We start from the raw sequence: 15,464 nt of genomic DNA, 5'->3' as shown, positions 1-15,464 counted from the left end.
GAACTTGGCTGAAGTGTCACCACCAGGACGACACGGACAGACTTCTCTAAAGTTTCTGCCCCGTTGGTCTCCTGGTCTAAACATGGCCCCCAGCGTGCAACTGAAGGAGGCGATAGCCGATGTGCAGGAGGGGATTCGTGCCATCCTGCTCGGACCTCCCGGAGCCGGGAAGGGGACTCAGGTGAGAGCGGGAGCTAACGGAGCTAGCTGTTAGCCGTTAGCGCATGGCCGGTTCGGAGAGGTACAGTGCTAACTAGCTAATGCTAACCCAACCACCAGGCTCTGGGTCACCTGGGTCCGCTTGGGACTGCCGAAATGGTTGTAATATCAGTTTCATAATGACGTTTCCTCTTTTAACAACCTCGTTTCTCTTAGAGACACTTGGACATATTAGTCTCAAATGAGCTACTTTGAAAGTTGTCTTTTAACACCTGCGGTGGTTTATTTTTATTTCTGTACCAACATTAGTTTGGTGTTGCGTTACACACAGCAGGGTGAAAGGTCAACGACAGAGCATCCTAAAGGTTACTTTAGTTATTGTTTCTATCACATAAACTAGGACAAACACTGTGTGTGTGTGTGTGTGTGTGTGTGTGTGTGTGTGTGTGTGTCGAGCAGTGGGAATATGACTAGCAGTCGCGACAGAAGTACAAGTGTACATGTTAGTGGCATGGATGTATATTATCTGTATGATGTTGTGGTTTAGTCACTAGTCAATTTAATATATGAAGAAAAAAATCTGTTCATTGTACACAACATTTTTTTCAAGAGAAAATTGTTCCTGCTTCTCAAATGTGAGGATTCTTTGTTTCTTATCATTACATATTTAATCACTTTGGGTTGTCATTGTTGCTCAGACAATCACTGATTTAGATTTCTTGTGGCAGTTTAATAGCGGTGTAAAAGTAGTTAAAATACAAAAGAAAGCTCAGGTATTTGGTCACCGGGTTCTGTTCCGGTCAAACCAGTGCTTCAGGTAAATCACAAATAGGTGTTTTACTGTGTGTTTTAAAGCTTGTAAATGCAATGTGTAATTTTCCGAACATGTATTAATATAAATGTAGAATGATCTATCGTTAAATCTGAGTAGGACAGTGAAGATAATTGTAGAGAACATGGTTGTCTTTTGCTCTAACAGATCCAGTTTCACGATTTACGTAATTCAGATTGGTGTAAACTTTGTTGGAGACGAAAACCCAAAGTGTTTCCAGCAAAAAGAAAGTGTCACCACGACCTCATCCAGTCTGTTATGTGAAATCTTCACACACAGACGACTCGCTCTGGCATTACTTCTGTGTGTTCAGCCTCTTCAACACGAGCCCTGTGTGGCAATCCCACTCTGAAGATTCACTTGATCAGGCTTCAAAAAGAAATGAGCAACTATTGTTCAGCTTCTCAAATGTGAGGAATTTGTGTGTGTGTGTGTGTGTGTGTGTGTGTGTGTGTGTGTGTGTTACAGTGAACTGAATGTCTTTGCCTTTTGCTGGACGAGACAAGTCCTTTTATCCTGCATTTAGGCCTGTCAACTACTTTTATTTGACTATATATTCATCCTATAAATAATTGAAAAGTAGTCCTTAGTTTCAGCCCTGGGTCTATTGCATGTTTCTAGTGTCGATATAACACGTGTTGCAGGAGAAGCTGTACGCAAAAGATTAAAGTTGCTTTACTCAGATCATATTCATAGATAACATTTTAATCTACAACAGAGAGGTGGCTTGTCCTGCTTCGCTGTACATCTCTGCCAAAACACACAAACTGCTTCCGTGGTTCTAACGCTCAACAATACAGGTGGTTGGCTCTCTGAGGGAACAGCTTCTGGTTGGTGGTGATAATTGAATGCTTTTAATAATTAAATAATCCTCCTCCTTTCCCTCAGGCCCCTCGGCTGGCAGAGCAGTACTGTGTTTGCCACCTGGCCACCGGAGACATGTTGAGGGCCATGGTGGCCTCGGGCTCGGAGCTGGGCAAGAAGCTCAAGAGCACCATGGACGCCGGCAAGCTGGTAACGCTCCCGCTCATCTGCTTCTCACGATCTCTCTGTTTATTTTTCTTTCTCTGCCCTTTTAGCCCTTCTGCGAGGCTCTGCTTCGATGTTCCAGCCCTTCATGTTGAGTCCCACATGACTTCACGTCCCGTGTTTTTTGTTTATCCTCAGTGAGATTTACAGCTGAAGATGGCTTCAACACAAAACATACGGTGCAACAAGTGTGAAACAGCAGACCAGATTTCTTTTAAGTTGGCGCTCGGCCATACACGGAGCCAAAACACTCGTAAAAAATACACACTTGTTGAACTCCTCTGGTTGTATAGAAGTGAGGAAATTACTCTACTTCTCTCTAATTCATTCCCTCAGTAAACATGAGTTTATGGTCTCAATCTCTAGTTTCAAGTGGTCTTAATTGTGGTCATTAGGTGTAATAATCTATTGTCCACTTGCAGGTCAGCGACGAGATGGTGGTGGAGCTCATAGAGAAGAACCTGGACACGGCGCCCTGCAGGAAGGGCTTCCTGCTGGACGGATTCCCTCGCACAGTCAAACAAGCGGAGATGGTTAGTTTTATTTGATGCCGCCTTGTTCGGCTTTCATGTGAAACAAAACTGTGCTGAGTAGAATGATTTGATCCAAATCCAGTGCAGCAGTGCATAAATACCTCGTAGATCAACATAGAAATTCAAAGGAAAGCTTGACAACGAACAGTGGATATCAGCCATGTCGTATGTGTGATTTCTGCGTTTGGTCCGTTGCAGCTGGACGACTTGTTGGACAAAAGACACGAGAACCTGGACTCGGTGATCGAGTTTGCCGTCGATGACTCTCTGCTGGTCCGTAGGATCTGTGGCAGGTAGGAGCCGGCCTGCGAGGGGACGAATTCTCCAAGAGAAGATCCGATCTGTTTTTAATTTGCCGTGCACGACAGTAGTTAATGGATTCCCAGGAGGCTGCTGCTCCTTTTTGACTGTGACGCGGCAGGTTGAAAATGGCGTGTCCACCTGCTGTTTGTCCGCAATGCTCTCTAGCGTCATGGCCATTACTCGTTTGGGTGGGACAGACGTGTTCAGGCCTTCGCGTGTCGACACTTTTAGAAACCGTGTGTGTGTTTCTTTCTTAATGCTTGTTATGGCGGCACAGTGTTGAGATTGAGTGGAAGTTTTCAAAGAGGCATCTTTTTGTCTGCGGGGGTCCTTTTTGTGAGGACGAGGAGGCAGCGGCCGCCTGCTGCCTTGACACGCCCCGAGAAGGCTGAGGGCTGTACGTGGGATGTGGAAAGGACAGTTAGGAAGTGAGTGAGTCACTGTGGCCGTCTCACCGTCCTCTGCTCTCACTCTTGAGTTCTTCTCCGTCCTTGTCCTGATTTCCCTCCCTCCTTTTCTTCGTTTCCTCAGACTAATTCATCAGCCGAGTGGCCGCTCTTATCACGAGGAGTTCAACCCCCCCAAAGAGGCCATGAAGGATGACGTAAGTAGTTTCACTATCAGCCCACTTAGAAACCACTTTTGGCTCAAGTGCCACCTACCTAAAATCATGGCCGGGCTGGAAACTAGTGACAATCAGCCAACTTCAGACTGAAGTGCTTCTGACGCAATCTGAATGTATCAACAGTTTACTCTTCATTTAATGTTTTTCTGTAACTGTGGGGGAAAAACACAAAGGAGTAGATGTGTATGTGAAGAGACTCGTCGTTCCACCATCAGTCTGTTTTCTTACGCTTTCCCTCATCTGCGTTTTCTCCGCTCTCGTCTTCCCCTCACAGCTGACCGGCGAGCCGCTCATGCGCCGCAGCGACGACAACGCGAAGACGCTGAACTCTCGACTGGAGGCCTACCACCGGCAGACGGTCCCTCTGGTCAAGTACTACAGTGCCCGCGGCCTGCACACGGCCGTCAACGCCGCCCAGAGCCCCGACGTCGTCTTCGCCTCCATCGTGGCCGCCTTCTCCGCCGCCACGGAAATCCCCGAGCGAGCCGTCGCCTGTAAAGACCAAGTGTTCTTCATTTAAAAAACCCTTCTCCCCCCCCCGCCCTCCTCCATTCTTCCCGTTTCCCCTTCAACGGGTTCTTACCGCCCTCCCCCTTTCCCCCCCGCCTTCTGTTTTTCCTCTTCAAGGGTGGAGGTTACACAAGAGTCGATCGAGTGTCAACACGATGTAACTTTGCGATGCGTAAACGCGGAAGATGGAGGCTCGGTGTGGCATCGGCAGTTCAAGAAATTGACAATGTTCCACCAGCGTGATCCCTGTTGTAGAAACGGAACGGATTTTAAAGTTTGTTTTTGTTGCTTTTCAGGACAGAATCAAGTCAGGAAGAGAACCGCGTAGACACAAAACAAGCTTTGGCGCCCACATCGCTGCTTTTGCCTTTTTCATCCAAAGTAAAAATGAGATCCAGTGTTTTGACATTTGGTAGAATCAGAAAGCTGTGCACGTTTCCAGAGATGCTGTTCACCAGAAGGGAAATATTGACGCTCGTATATTGTTAGCCTTAGCTGGACAGGTTTATTTAATCGATAACTTTGCCCTTTTCTCTCCCCGAGTCTCTCATTCTCTTCCATTCAGCGACATTTCCTACTCTTTGAATTCCCTTGAACTTAGAAATGCATTAGAAGCACCGGACTGGCAGGTTGGAGAATCTCTTTTTTTTTTTTCAGCTCAAATTTGTGTCACTGAGAGAGAAGCTGTTTTGTTTTCGAGTGTCATAAAACGGCAATGTCCCTCTTAACTGTTTGAGAAGAACACGGTGCATGGTGTTATTTAAGGTAGCTAAGACTCCCCCACCTCTCGCCCAGGACACGCGTCCCTTTCTTTCTTCATCCATCAGAATAAGCTACCTCATCTTCCTCCTACCGCTCTCCCTCTCTCGGACTCCACGAATAACCTTTTCTTTTTTTGGGACGTTTGAGGAGCTGTTCTGGCTGAAAATGAACTCTGCGTTTGATTGTAACGACTAAATGTCAAATCAATACGCAGTCCCCTGTGAAAACGGACCGCACACAAGTAGCTGAATCTTCCCTCTTGTGGACTTGTTCTCTCGAAGTTGTACAAAGTGGTGGTTTGCAACATGCTGTTGTTATTTTCCTCTAAGTCGTGCATGTGATTTCCCGTCCATCTCCTCTGGAATTTCATGAGAACAAACTGTTTCTGAGAAGCTACGTTTTGAGTTAAGGCTTTTGTTCCTGCTTCTCCCAAGGGCGTCTCCTTTACCTTCTCGTTGTCCCATAGGTGTTGACTTTACAGTACTAGCTTACTATGCTTTGTTACTTTTTGGAAACTCTGCCTCTAAACTCTCCTGTGACTTGGGGCTTTTTGAGTATCCACCCTCTCTTCCTCTCTTCCTCCTTGACCCACTAATTCCCTGCTCTGTAGTCACCTGGTGTTGGTGTTCAGTGGAAACATCTTGCATGCACACTGTCACCTGCATCTTTTCCCTTGAATACTAATGTGTTGTAGTCTCTCTGGGCTTGTTGATGAAAAACAATAGCAGATGTTCAGGGAGGCCCAGGAGGCAGATTCCACTCTCTTATTCAGCTCAACGAGACAATTTCATGCTAAATTTCCCTTTTTTAATATTCCATCCTGTGCTCACTGATTTGTTTGTTTTTGTATTTATTGTTCATTGAAAGCTGTGAATGTATAGATTTAGGCATCTGACAGGAAACCCTGTTTGTTTTGTTCAGCCTTAAATAAACATGACTTTTGGAAATGGGAGTGCTGGCACCGTAATTGCACTCTGAGGTCAACGATACTCATCTTTTTTTTTTTTTTTTGGTCCGTTGCTTTTGAAGGTTACAGCATTTCAAAGGAACAAAATAATGTTATTAGTCATGTTTCATTTCCTCTGTAATTCACCCACAACTTCTCTTCCCCCCCCTTCTCTCCTTTTCTCTTCCAGCTGGTTGAATGCTGAGATGCCGCGTTCCCCCCTGAGGCGAAGGATTGGATTTGGCAAAAGATCTTGGGTGTGTGGACAGATGAAGGGAGTAGAGGGGCGGGGGAAGGCTTCAGAAAATATAGGGAGTCCTGAGACTTATTAGAAGTTGCTGTGAGACTCGTATTCCTTAAGTTTCTCCTTTTGAATAAATCATGCTTTCCTACAGTACAATCATCACATTTTGTGCAGCTTTTGCTTTTTTTTCGCTTTGTTGTTTGGGGATTAATTCATGTTGGATTCTGTTGGATTCGCTTTTGTTTCAGCCCTGACGGGACACAAGGATGACTAATGTTGGCCCGGTAAAGACAGACATGTTTGTTTTGGGCCCCAACGGGTGGATCTGTATAGAAGATCTTGATTAAAGGCATTAAAACAATAAACACGATGCGACATGTAATAACAAGTGAGATGACGAATATTTTGGGGTTAATTTAGGTTGTATTGTTCCCCCCCACACAAAGTCATATAATGGAGAAAAAAACAACTAAATCATGGCAGATGAGATAAAGTCAAACATCTAACACTGTTAACACTGTCAGACCATGTTGTTCCTCAATTCGACTGTTAAAGTCAGACCATGTTGTTCCTCAATTAAATAAGGTTAAGTGTGATATTTTAGTTGCAAATGCTGTACACATCTAGAGCTCTTCAGTCCATTTTACGAAAATGTTTGCCATATTTTTTTAAAACTTTTCTTCGTTTAATGAGTTTTAGCTGTTTCAGCTTTCAATAATTACTTTGATTAGTCTCTGAAATTGTATAATTTACATTTTTCTATGTTAAACCTTAATGTCTAATGTAACTAAAGCTTTCGAATGAGTTCAAATTGCACGATCTCCCTCTGAAATGTTGTGATCAAAGCATAAAAATAAATACTCAGGTAAAGTAGAAGTACCTCAAACCTATACTGACATGCAGTACTTTAGTAAATCAGTAGTTGAGGACGTGTCTGAACATGTAGCGGACCAACAGCGTGGTATCAGACTAATGGGTTGACCTGTGTTCCGGATACTATTGTGAGTCTTGAAAAGTGCAGCGATAAAACACAATGCGCTTTGTTTCCTTCACCAAAACAAAAACACTTCCCAGTAAGTTTCCCTTTTTTATTTCCTCTTTCCCATAAACGCGTCTTGGGTTTATTATTGTTTGTTTTCTCGTAAGCTTCCAGCTGAAGGGCCTGAGGGGCGGTGACGACACGGGGTGGGGTTTCCGTGTTGTGGACGCGACGGCGTAGCGTCACCGACCGGGGCTTTCCTCCACGACGTCAGAGGGTAGCGGCGGAGAGATAGAAAGAGAGAAACGAGGGACGAGGAGCTGCGGAGATTTAACTTTGAGTTTCTTGCGCTGCGCTCGCGGGGGAACGAAAAAAAAAAAAGGCCGACGTCACCAGCGCGAGCGCGGAGCGGGGAGGAGAGGCGGGGCGCGTGAGCCGACGGTTGGTTTTCTACTTCCAGCTTCACCGAGAGCCGCACGGGAGGGGAAGCCGTACGTCGCATCTCACCGGGGCTCAGCGGGTAAGTGAAGGCGCCTGTGCTGCTTGAGCGGTCAGTCTGACATGTCGTGGGTTTTTTTTAATGAGCTCTCCCGCTTTCTGTCGAGCAAAAAAAAAGAAGAAGAGAGACGACCACTTCAAAGGGAGCGTAGGGTTTACGCCGTCATGTATCAACGGACATGTCGGTCACGGTATCTGTGTGTGTCCGTCATGTCAGTCAAGGGGGGGTCGACTCGGGGCCAGAACCACCCGAACTGTCACCACAGGGCTGGACCAGTCTCTCCGTGTTACACGTCGGGGAGCGAACAACCCAGTGTCCAGTCTCAGAGACGCTGCCTGACCAGGAATTATCCCTAAACTCTAAAAAAAAAACAAAATGTCTTCAGCTTCAGCAGCCTATCCAGTCTTTGTCCAAATCATCCAGCATGTCTCTGAGTGAGTCTTCCCCCTTTTTTAAAAAGCATAACCCCCACCCCACATACACACCTTCTGCCCTGCCACTCCCTGGTCCCTTGTTTGGGCTGAGGACCCGCTGGGCCCCCTGTGGAGAGAGAACACACACCATGGGGCTGTGAAGGAGCTACTCTGATGCTGTGACACGAGCAAACGCTCCTCACAGGAATGTTATGGTCATATTTTGGAGGTTGGTATGTGATTGGGGTCAGATTTTTAGGATCTTGCAATATTTTTCCATCATCGTAATGGTTTTTGGTTGCCTGAATGATGAGACATCTAGCTAAATGTAGGTTTTGCGTAAATATTAGGCTTGTAAAAAAAATACTAAGGGAGTTGTTGTCAGTTCATTTGAGATGAGCCAATGAGCTTTTCTGTGCTGTCTTCATGTTGTTTGATGGATTTACTCAGATTCATTAGATGAGCTGTGCAGTCGGAGGCAGAGAGCTGTGGCCCCTTTTTTTTATTTAAAAGGAAGGGCAAATGTTCTCTTATGACTGAACAGCTTTCCTGAAGTTTTCCTGAAAGTAAACGCCACCCAGCTGCTGCTCCCTTTTGAAATGGAACAAATAATATCTTTACATCATATCTACAAACAGTCGGCTGATAAGGGAGACACTTCACCACAGACGAAGCCAAATTTTCAGTTGTCATTTAAAAACTTTGTCATCATTACATCCTTCATCCATCATTAAGTAAACTGCTCAGCACATATATCGGTCAGTATTCGTTTACAAACCAAATGCAATCATCATCATACTAACAATGAAAACAATAAAGGAATGCATTGTTCTGATTAAATAAACCTTTTTCACAGCACACAATTGGACGTGTGTGGAATTTATGGCATTAATGATGCATTCACTTGCAGTCAGGAAGCCCTGCTGTTGAGCATGCTGTCTCACTGCAACGTACTGGGACACTTTCTGGAACTGCGCCATCGATAATGTGAGCAATTTCACCTGCACTTATCCCACTATGACCGGTCAAACGTCTGCTGTGGAAAAGGTCTCAATGTTCTGAGTGTTGGCATCACTCTGAGAAATACATTATTGATTATATAACATGTAAGTAATCCTAAAGGGTTGTTTCCGAGTGCAGGTCTGGTTTGAGAGCTGTGCTCTAAACTAACCTTGAATCTTGGGATATCTTTATCTACAGCTTGTTTCCTCTGAAACATATCTTTATAAACTCAAACAGAAAGCGAAACGGTAATGCTTCTAGACAGGTTCAGCTCCACGTGACATGGTAGTTTAAATGTAAGCGCCTGCCTTTGCAATCTAAAATCCCTCATACGATTGCAGCCAGACAAAAGCACGATACGTTGTTTAGTTAGAAGTTGACCCTCCAACCAGATAGGAAAGGGGTGAAAAACAGCATATCTTTTGTGTAAACGGATGTGTGGTCAAATCTCCTCGGCCGATGTCGACAGCAGTTCCTCCCTCTCTCGTCATGTGTGTTTGACTGTTGCCTCATCCAAAGGAGGTTTTGGTTCCCGTCTTATTGTGGGTTTCAGGTGACAGACAATAGCTGGTGAATTACAGCCACACTTGTGAAGACACACTGTGTGCATGTGTCCGTGTATTGTGCTGCCGTTTCCTCTCTGAAGCCCGAATCCACTCTTGCCGTTTAGCTCTGCTACTGCAGCTCACTTCCGTCTCTGTAATGTAGTGTAGATGTGTGTGTGTGTGGGTGTGTGTTAAGAGGGGCTCCAATGTTTGCTTTTTTTGCGACTGCAACTCCTGCAGGACCGACATTAAACATTCAATAACTCGGCAGTGTGTCTCCTGAACGCTACTCTAATTATAGAAGCTCCCATGCAGCTTGAAGTCCTCCACCTGCATTTTCCAGAGCACTGCTCTGCCCTGCACTGTGTGTGTGTGTGTGTGTGTGTGTCTGTGTGTCTGTGTGTGTCTGTGTGTCTGTGTGGTTAATTAGAGTCAGTGGATCAATCATTTATTTCTATAATCCTTTATATAAATTTTTGTTTGCCAGATTGATTGTATATAACACAAAACTGGTTTAAACTTTTTGAATTTGTAATGTTTTCAATTATTTTTGTGAATTATAAATCAAATATATTTGGGATTTGGGATTGACACCATCCAAACAATTAATAGTTTGAGACACAATGGTGAATTTAAGATGAATATTTAGTGGTGGAAAGTAAGTACATTTACTCAAGTACATGGTGAGGATATTGCACTTTTTCCTTCACTGCTTGCAGCCTTACAGTTAAGTGTAGGATAGAGGTAGTAGTAGTGAGCATCAAAGGCCTTCTCAGGTCTTGTTAAAATCTTCTGTCATCAGTTTTGCGGCATTCTTGTATAGCTTGGCTTGTATATATTATATTGATTATTGCAGCTTTATATCTGCATATTTAATTAATAACTACCAATAGTGCAGTCTCTGTGGGGTTGAGATTGACAGGTCTCCTGACTGGTTAGACCATCAGCTCGTATCTGTATAAAACTCAGGTGTCATGTTGACGTCAGTGTACCAGAGAGAGAGATTAGAAACCCATGGTGTCTGTGACAGCAGATGCTGTGTCATAAAAGTGGGGGTATGGATATTGTTCCTCTGAAAAACCGTGTGCAAACATCCTCAATAGATAATAACATGATTTCCCACGCACATATTTCCTGATTCAAATTCACTTGGCGTTTGCTTTTACGGCATCAAAGGGAAGCCAAAGTTTTATGGTGAGCCGCATGTTGGCAGATGTTTGGATGGATTCTAGAGAAGAAGATTATGCAAACACACACACACACGATGTTGGGCTGGATTCCTGGGAAGAGTTTAGTTGACGCGGTGTTTCTTCCACGGAACTGCCTCCATTATCTATAATATTGCTCTCATCACCAACCCGCCCCCTCATGCACACTCTGAAATCAACCTCTTTGCCTACAAAGTAACACCGCATCCACAGCATTATGTATGTGGGCGGCCCTGCTGTTCATAGAGTGTTTCTTGTGCCGATGTGTGAAATATTGACTATAAACAATAAGTACTTCATGTTCTGTGTGACAGTAACTTCAGCTCTCCTCAGGCTGTGTTGATTCTTCTGTTGAACAGAAAAGCATTAAGTGTAAACCACTTCATTCTTTTCGTGTTTGTGAGTCTGCACTGACTTTATTTATAAGGATTGTAAAGGCCACGTGGAACTGTAATACACTCAGAACATGTGGCTGTAATCTTTTTGTAGATATAAATTAAAAACAACTAAACAGTGTGTAAATCTCTCGTTAATATCACCATTCAATATTTTCTGATCACCGATATATCAGCAGTCAGTTATCTTAGCTTAGCATAAAGGCCGGACTGTTTGTATGGATAAAACAAAGATGAGCGTGTAACTGTTGAAGAGGGGCTTTTAGGTAGATAAGGTTACTTTTGGACAGAGCCAGCTGGCTGTTTATGGACTCTGTGCTAAGCTAAGCTAAACGTCTGTTGGGCTGTAGTGTAATGGTTTTGTTTTCACTTTCTTTTTCTGCAGAAGTTCTTTGGCATTTAGTTGTATGTTATCATTTTTCAGCATGCTCGTGATTATCATTACTTACATTGCGTTAAAGGGTAATTGAAGGCTTGATCTGGAGTCCTCGGTGGATGGAGCCGTGTTTTAGGGTTCCCGGCCCAGAGGCACTATCTTTGTGTGGAGCCTTTAACTGTGGGGCGTTGAAGGAGAGGAGGAGTGGCCTTAGCGAGTGATTAATCAAAAGTTCATTCCTAATTTGTGTGGGAGGATGCGGCAGCGAGGTCACCGACACACCGAGCAGCAACACTTGGTTCTGTCTGCTCCAGTGTGTCATTATAACCCGGTTAATCAGCCGTGATATATAATGTGTATGACTCAGCCTGTCCTTCTGCTCACTGGAAGTAGCGTGTGTGTGTGTGTTGTTCGTTAGTTCCTGTGTATTTTCTTCGAAGACCAAACGTTCCCACAGAGTTCCTCTAAAGTGACGTTGTTTTGCTTGACCTCTCTGCTTTTAGGAGAAGGAACATGAAGCCTCTAATAATACAAAGGATGCGCAGTCGGTGCCGGTGAACTATGCGGTCCAGTAAAGCCGTAAGCAGCTCCGGCCCCGATGCCTAACAACAGAACAGCGGCTACTTTGTTGTTTTGTTAAGTGCAGCTGAAACAACAAAATCCCCGTGAAGCACTCTGCTCCCTGGCTTTCATTAGCTACGCTGGCCATGAGGATGCGGGGGCCTCTGTTGTCTTGACAGCCTCGAAACATTTTCAACCTATATCGATAAATATAGATATCATTTCCATGGTATTGTCAATGCAAATTCCTTGTCACGCTAGCATCCGCCTCACAGCTGTTGAAGGATCATTTTCAGCAACATTTACGTGAAACTCTTCTCGTTCAGGCATGTGATGTAACTGCAGAGGTGTGAGGCTTTTCTTTTCACCCTGAAAACTGCTGTTTGAAGCATTTCAGACCTCCAGTGTTTTCTATGTAATACAGTGGCGCTTGCAGTCAGCATGCAGAATAATTCAAGTTGGCAGGGTGCCATTTAATGGTAACTTTACCTGCTTCTGTGCTACTATTACTGCAGTGCTGTAAAATAAGTGGATGGTTACCTAATAGTTTGGCTGTTGTTAGCATCAAGTAGAGTGCTGAACTTTCTTTTTTTGTGTGTCGATTTTGGCGGTTCCTGAGCACCAGAGTCCCTTTAGAAAACCTCTATTTTACTGCAGTAGGGGAGGGGGGGGGGGGGTCAGGCGGCCCCGCTGCAGTCCTGGTTTGTGGGTCTGAAAGGGCAGTCATCGCCGGAGTCTGAGCTGAAGAGGTTTCTAATAAATCAGCTTGCCGTAAACCAATAGGTCTGATTTTGCAGGATATCGTAACCGATGACATGCATTAAAAATAACTATATAGAAATAGTTGATCCCATCGCCTGTCTTGTTGGCTCATGCCGGTCATTTAGAGGCATCAGGAATAAAATGAGACCAGTGAAAAAGTTACTTGTATGAACGTTAGGCTCAAAATTCAAAATATTGAATAGTAGAAGAGAAAAATGAGAAATCAGAATAGTTTTTCCAGCCGATAAAACAAGCAGTTTTTACTGCGGATCCTCTCACCCCTATCCCTGTAAGCCCCTCTCCTACCCCTGTCCTGTCCTATAAACCCCTCTCCTACCCCTGTCCTGTCCTGTAAACCCCTTTCCTACCCCTGTCCCCCACACACCCCCCTAATACATTATTAGCTCCTGTGTTGAGCAGGGGACCACCTGTTCCTCGCAGCCCCCGGCTCCCAGATTAGGATGGTTTTATGCGGCCTCACTACAAACGGGCTGAGCCGAGCCGGCTCTCTGTGGATCTGTCTGCTCACGTTAAAACAAAGTCATCAGTCACTTCAGACTGCAGGCTTTTAGCCGAGGCTCTTATCCAAAGTGATTAAACGTGTTGGAACACTGAGTGCAACAACAGGATCATCCATTCGACGTAACATTGGACAGAGAAATGTTCCCAGATGAATAGTTTTCTAATTTTTTGAGGGGGTTTTGTGTGACTGCAATGAGTGGCGTTTTAAATCAAAAGTGTTTATGTCGCGCATGCTTTTGTGTTGATATGCTTAAAATGTGTTGCGACACATGCAGGCTGGGGAACACAGCAGTGAAAAGGGAAAGTTCAGATCCAGAGAAGCCGGCCAATCTTCCCCAGAATCAACAAAGGCAATAAACAGCGGTGAAGTTCTCAGGAACAGACGAGTCTCGGGACACTTAATAAATAATGATTTGGGCAGAATGGAAAGAAACATAATGGCGTGATTATGTGACCGTAAAGAGGCTGCAGTGCGTCACTGAAAGCGCCGAAAGTACGCTATCGAGTACTGCACTTATGTACAACTTGTACATTACTTGAGTAATTTACACTACTTCTATGTACTTCACTTTCTTTCTCAAAATACATAAGTTCTGTGTATAAATATTTTTAACAGCTAGAGTTACAAGTTACTGTTGGGATTCACATTTTACTTTAAAAAAAAAAAGCTTTGTTATATTAAAGGTTAAGATAAAAATGTTTTATTTATAGGACATTCAGAGCATTGATATAGCAGCAAACAGTTATTGTCAATATGTAGTTTAGTATGTATTTAGCATCACCTATGTTATAATGTTAATATATCAGTAATAATCTATTGATTTTATATGAATAATTGGTATAATAAATAACACGTTAAACTCACCACAGGCCCCATTTTGTAGCTGTCCTGGCCATATTATTACAATAATAATACTATATTCACGTTCTGACATTTAACATACTTTGACATTCAAGAAGGAAGTACTTATATTTAGAAATACCATCACTGTAAGTGGGAAAAACAACAACTCAGAAGATAACAGCCACACCCACAGGAACGTCTCAGGAGGTAAACTGTAAATGCGCCATCAACCACCAGAAACATGTCCGCGGTTCTGCGTGAAAGAGCTTTTCATCGGGGACTTGAGTGAACACCTGTGTGTGTGTGTGTGTGTGTGTGTGTGTGTGTGTGTGTGTGTGTGTGTGTGTGTGTGTGTGTGTGTGTGTGTGTGTAAAGTGCACACACTCACACGCATACACATGTTTACACATACACAATAGTCCTGATCTGAGCTGTAAAGACTCCATTCACAGTTATACTGAATATATTCACACCTATTTCCCTGTTTCTGTGGACGCAACTCCCAGTGACCTAGTGTGTGTGTGTGTGTGTGTGTGTGTGTGTGCGTGTGCGTGTGCGTGTGTGCCCGTGTGCCCTGTGCAGACGTGTCATGACTGGCAGTAAATCATCTTGTTGCATAACAGCAATCAGTTCTGACTACAGCTCACCTGTAGCACGCATCTTATTATTGTGTGTGTGTCCGTGTGTGTGTGTGTTCATTCTACACTATGACTTGTCTAATGTGGAATAATAACCTGCCAGAGAAACCCACGCAAGTTGAATCACTTCATTCTTAAGGAAACTTATTACATATTTATGTATCATATTTATTTAATAAGAAACTAAATGGCCTCATTGATGTGTTAGACTACATCAGTTTTAGCTCATGTACCTAATAATCTGAGCGTGCGTACACACCGCTGTGTGTGCGCGTGATGCCAGTTGCGCATGTAGGTTGGCCTTGCCCTGCTGCAGGGAGAGACTCTAGAAGTGCTGAGGCGTAAATTCAGCTTCAAAAACAGACCAGTCTGTCTGAAAGCTGCTGAGAGCAGATTACCTGCAGAGCACACGGGCCTGTTTGTCTCTCTCTATCTCTATCCCTCTCTATCTCTCTATCTCTTTCTCTCTCTCTAATTCAGGAAAACCTATTAATGATTGTACTTTTATTAGATTCTCACCAGAGGTGAAACTGACGTGTGAAGTTTTTCCTAAAGTTGCAAGAGTTGTTGTAATGTCTGTAATGACTCTTACATTGAGTCATTACAGTCAACATGTGTGGTGCTTATTTAGAGACTGGAGGTGTTTTGGGCAAATTTGACATTTTGGTCTGAGGGTGGGTCAAAGATCAAGGATTTCCAAAATGACTTTCCATGCTGGTACAGTCGTGCAGATCTGAGAGCAGGTGTTTGGGATATCTTTGGCCTATTGGCAAGCAA

General features: G+C 44.0%; 2 protein-coding genes across 3 annotated transcripts in view; both read left to right on the top strand.

The window, feature by feature from the left end:
• On the top strand, positions 1-6,105 carry ak2 (adenylate kinase 2). Of its 2 annotated transcripts, XM_068576290.1 has the most exons (7): positions 1-181; positions 1,880-2,005; positions 2,443-2,553; positions 2,752-2,846; positions 3,388-3,460; positions 3,756-3,975; positions 5,890-6,105. In XM_068576290.1, the coding sequence occupies exons 1-7, from the start codon at positions 83-85 to the stop codon at positions 5,895-5,897; spliced, it is 732 nt and encodes a 243-aa protein (XP_068432391.1). In that variant the 5' UTR covers positions 1-82; the 3' UTR covers positions 5,898-6,105. The 2 variants fall into 2 exon arrangements, with proteins under 2 accessions (XP_068432391.1, XP_068432390.1); XM_068576289.1 differs by lacking the exon at positions 5,890-6,105 and having other exon boundaries at positions 3,756-5,700.
• A 1,029-nt stretch (positions 6,106-7,134) lies between these two features.
• rnf19b (ring finger protein 19B) overlaps positions 7,135-15,464 on the top strand; it is a 28,900-nt gene continuing 20,570 nt past the window's right edge. Inside the window, exon 1 of the mRNA XM_068576058.1 lies at positions 7,135-7,442. The gene's annotated coding sequence lies outside the window, so the exon portion shown is untranslated. The remainder of the gene's footprint in view (positions 7,443-15,464) is intronic.

Source organism: Clinocottus analis, unplaced genomic scaffold (genome assembly GCF_023055335.1).
Source record: "Clinocottus analis isolate CAN_PGR_092001 unplaced genomic scaffold, fCliAna1.0.p SCAF_14, whole genome shotgun sequence".
Lineage (NCBI taxonomy): Eukaryota > Metazoa > Chordata > Actinopteri > Perciformes > Cottidae > Clinocottus > Clinocottus analis.
This window is presented reverse-complemented; position numbering and strand designations above follow the sequence as displayed.

Bases quoted from the DNA above. Each gene is read 5' to 3' on its own strand.
- ak2 (XM_068576289.1), top strand. From the start codon at position 83: ATGGCCCCCAGCGTGCAACTGAAGGAGGCGATAGCCGATGTGCAGGAG. The intron at 182-1,879 runs GTGAGAGCGGGA...CCTTTCCCTCAG, and splicing joins GAGCCGGGAAGGGGACTCAG to GCCCCTCGGCTGGCAGAGCA. The intron at 2,006-2,442 runs GTAACGCTCCCG...GTCCACTTGCAG, and splicing joins CCATGGACGCCGGCAAGCTG to GTCAGCGACGAGATGGTGGT.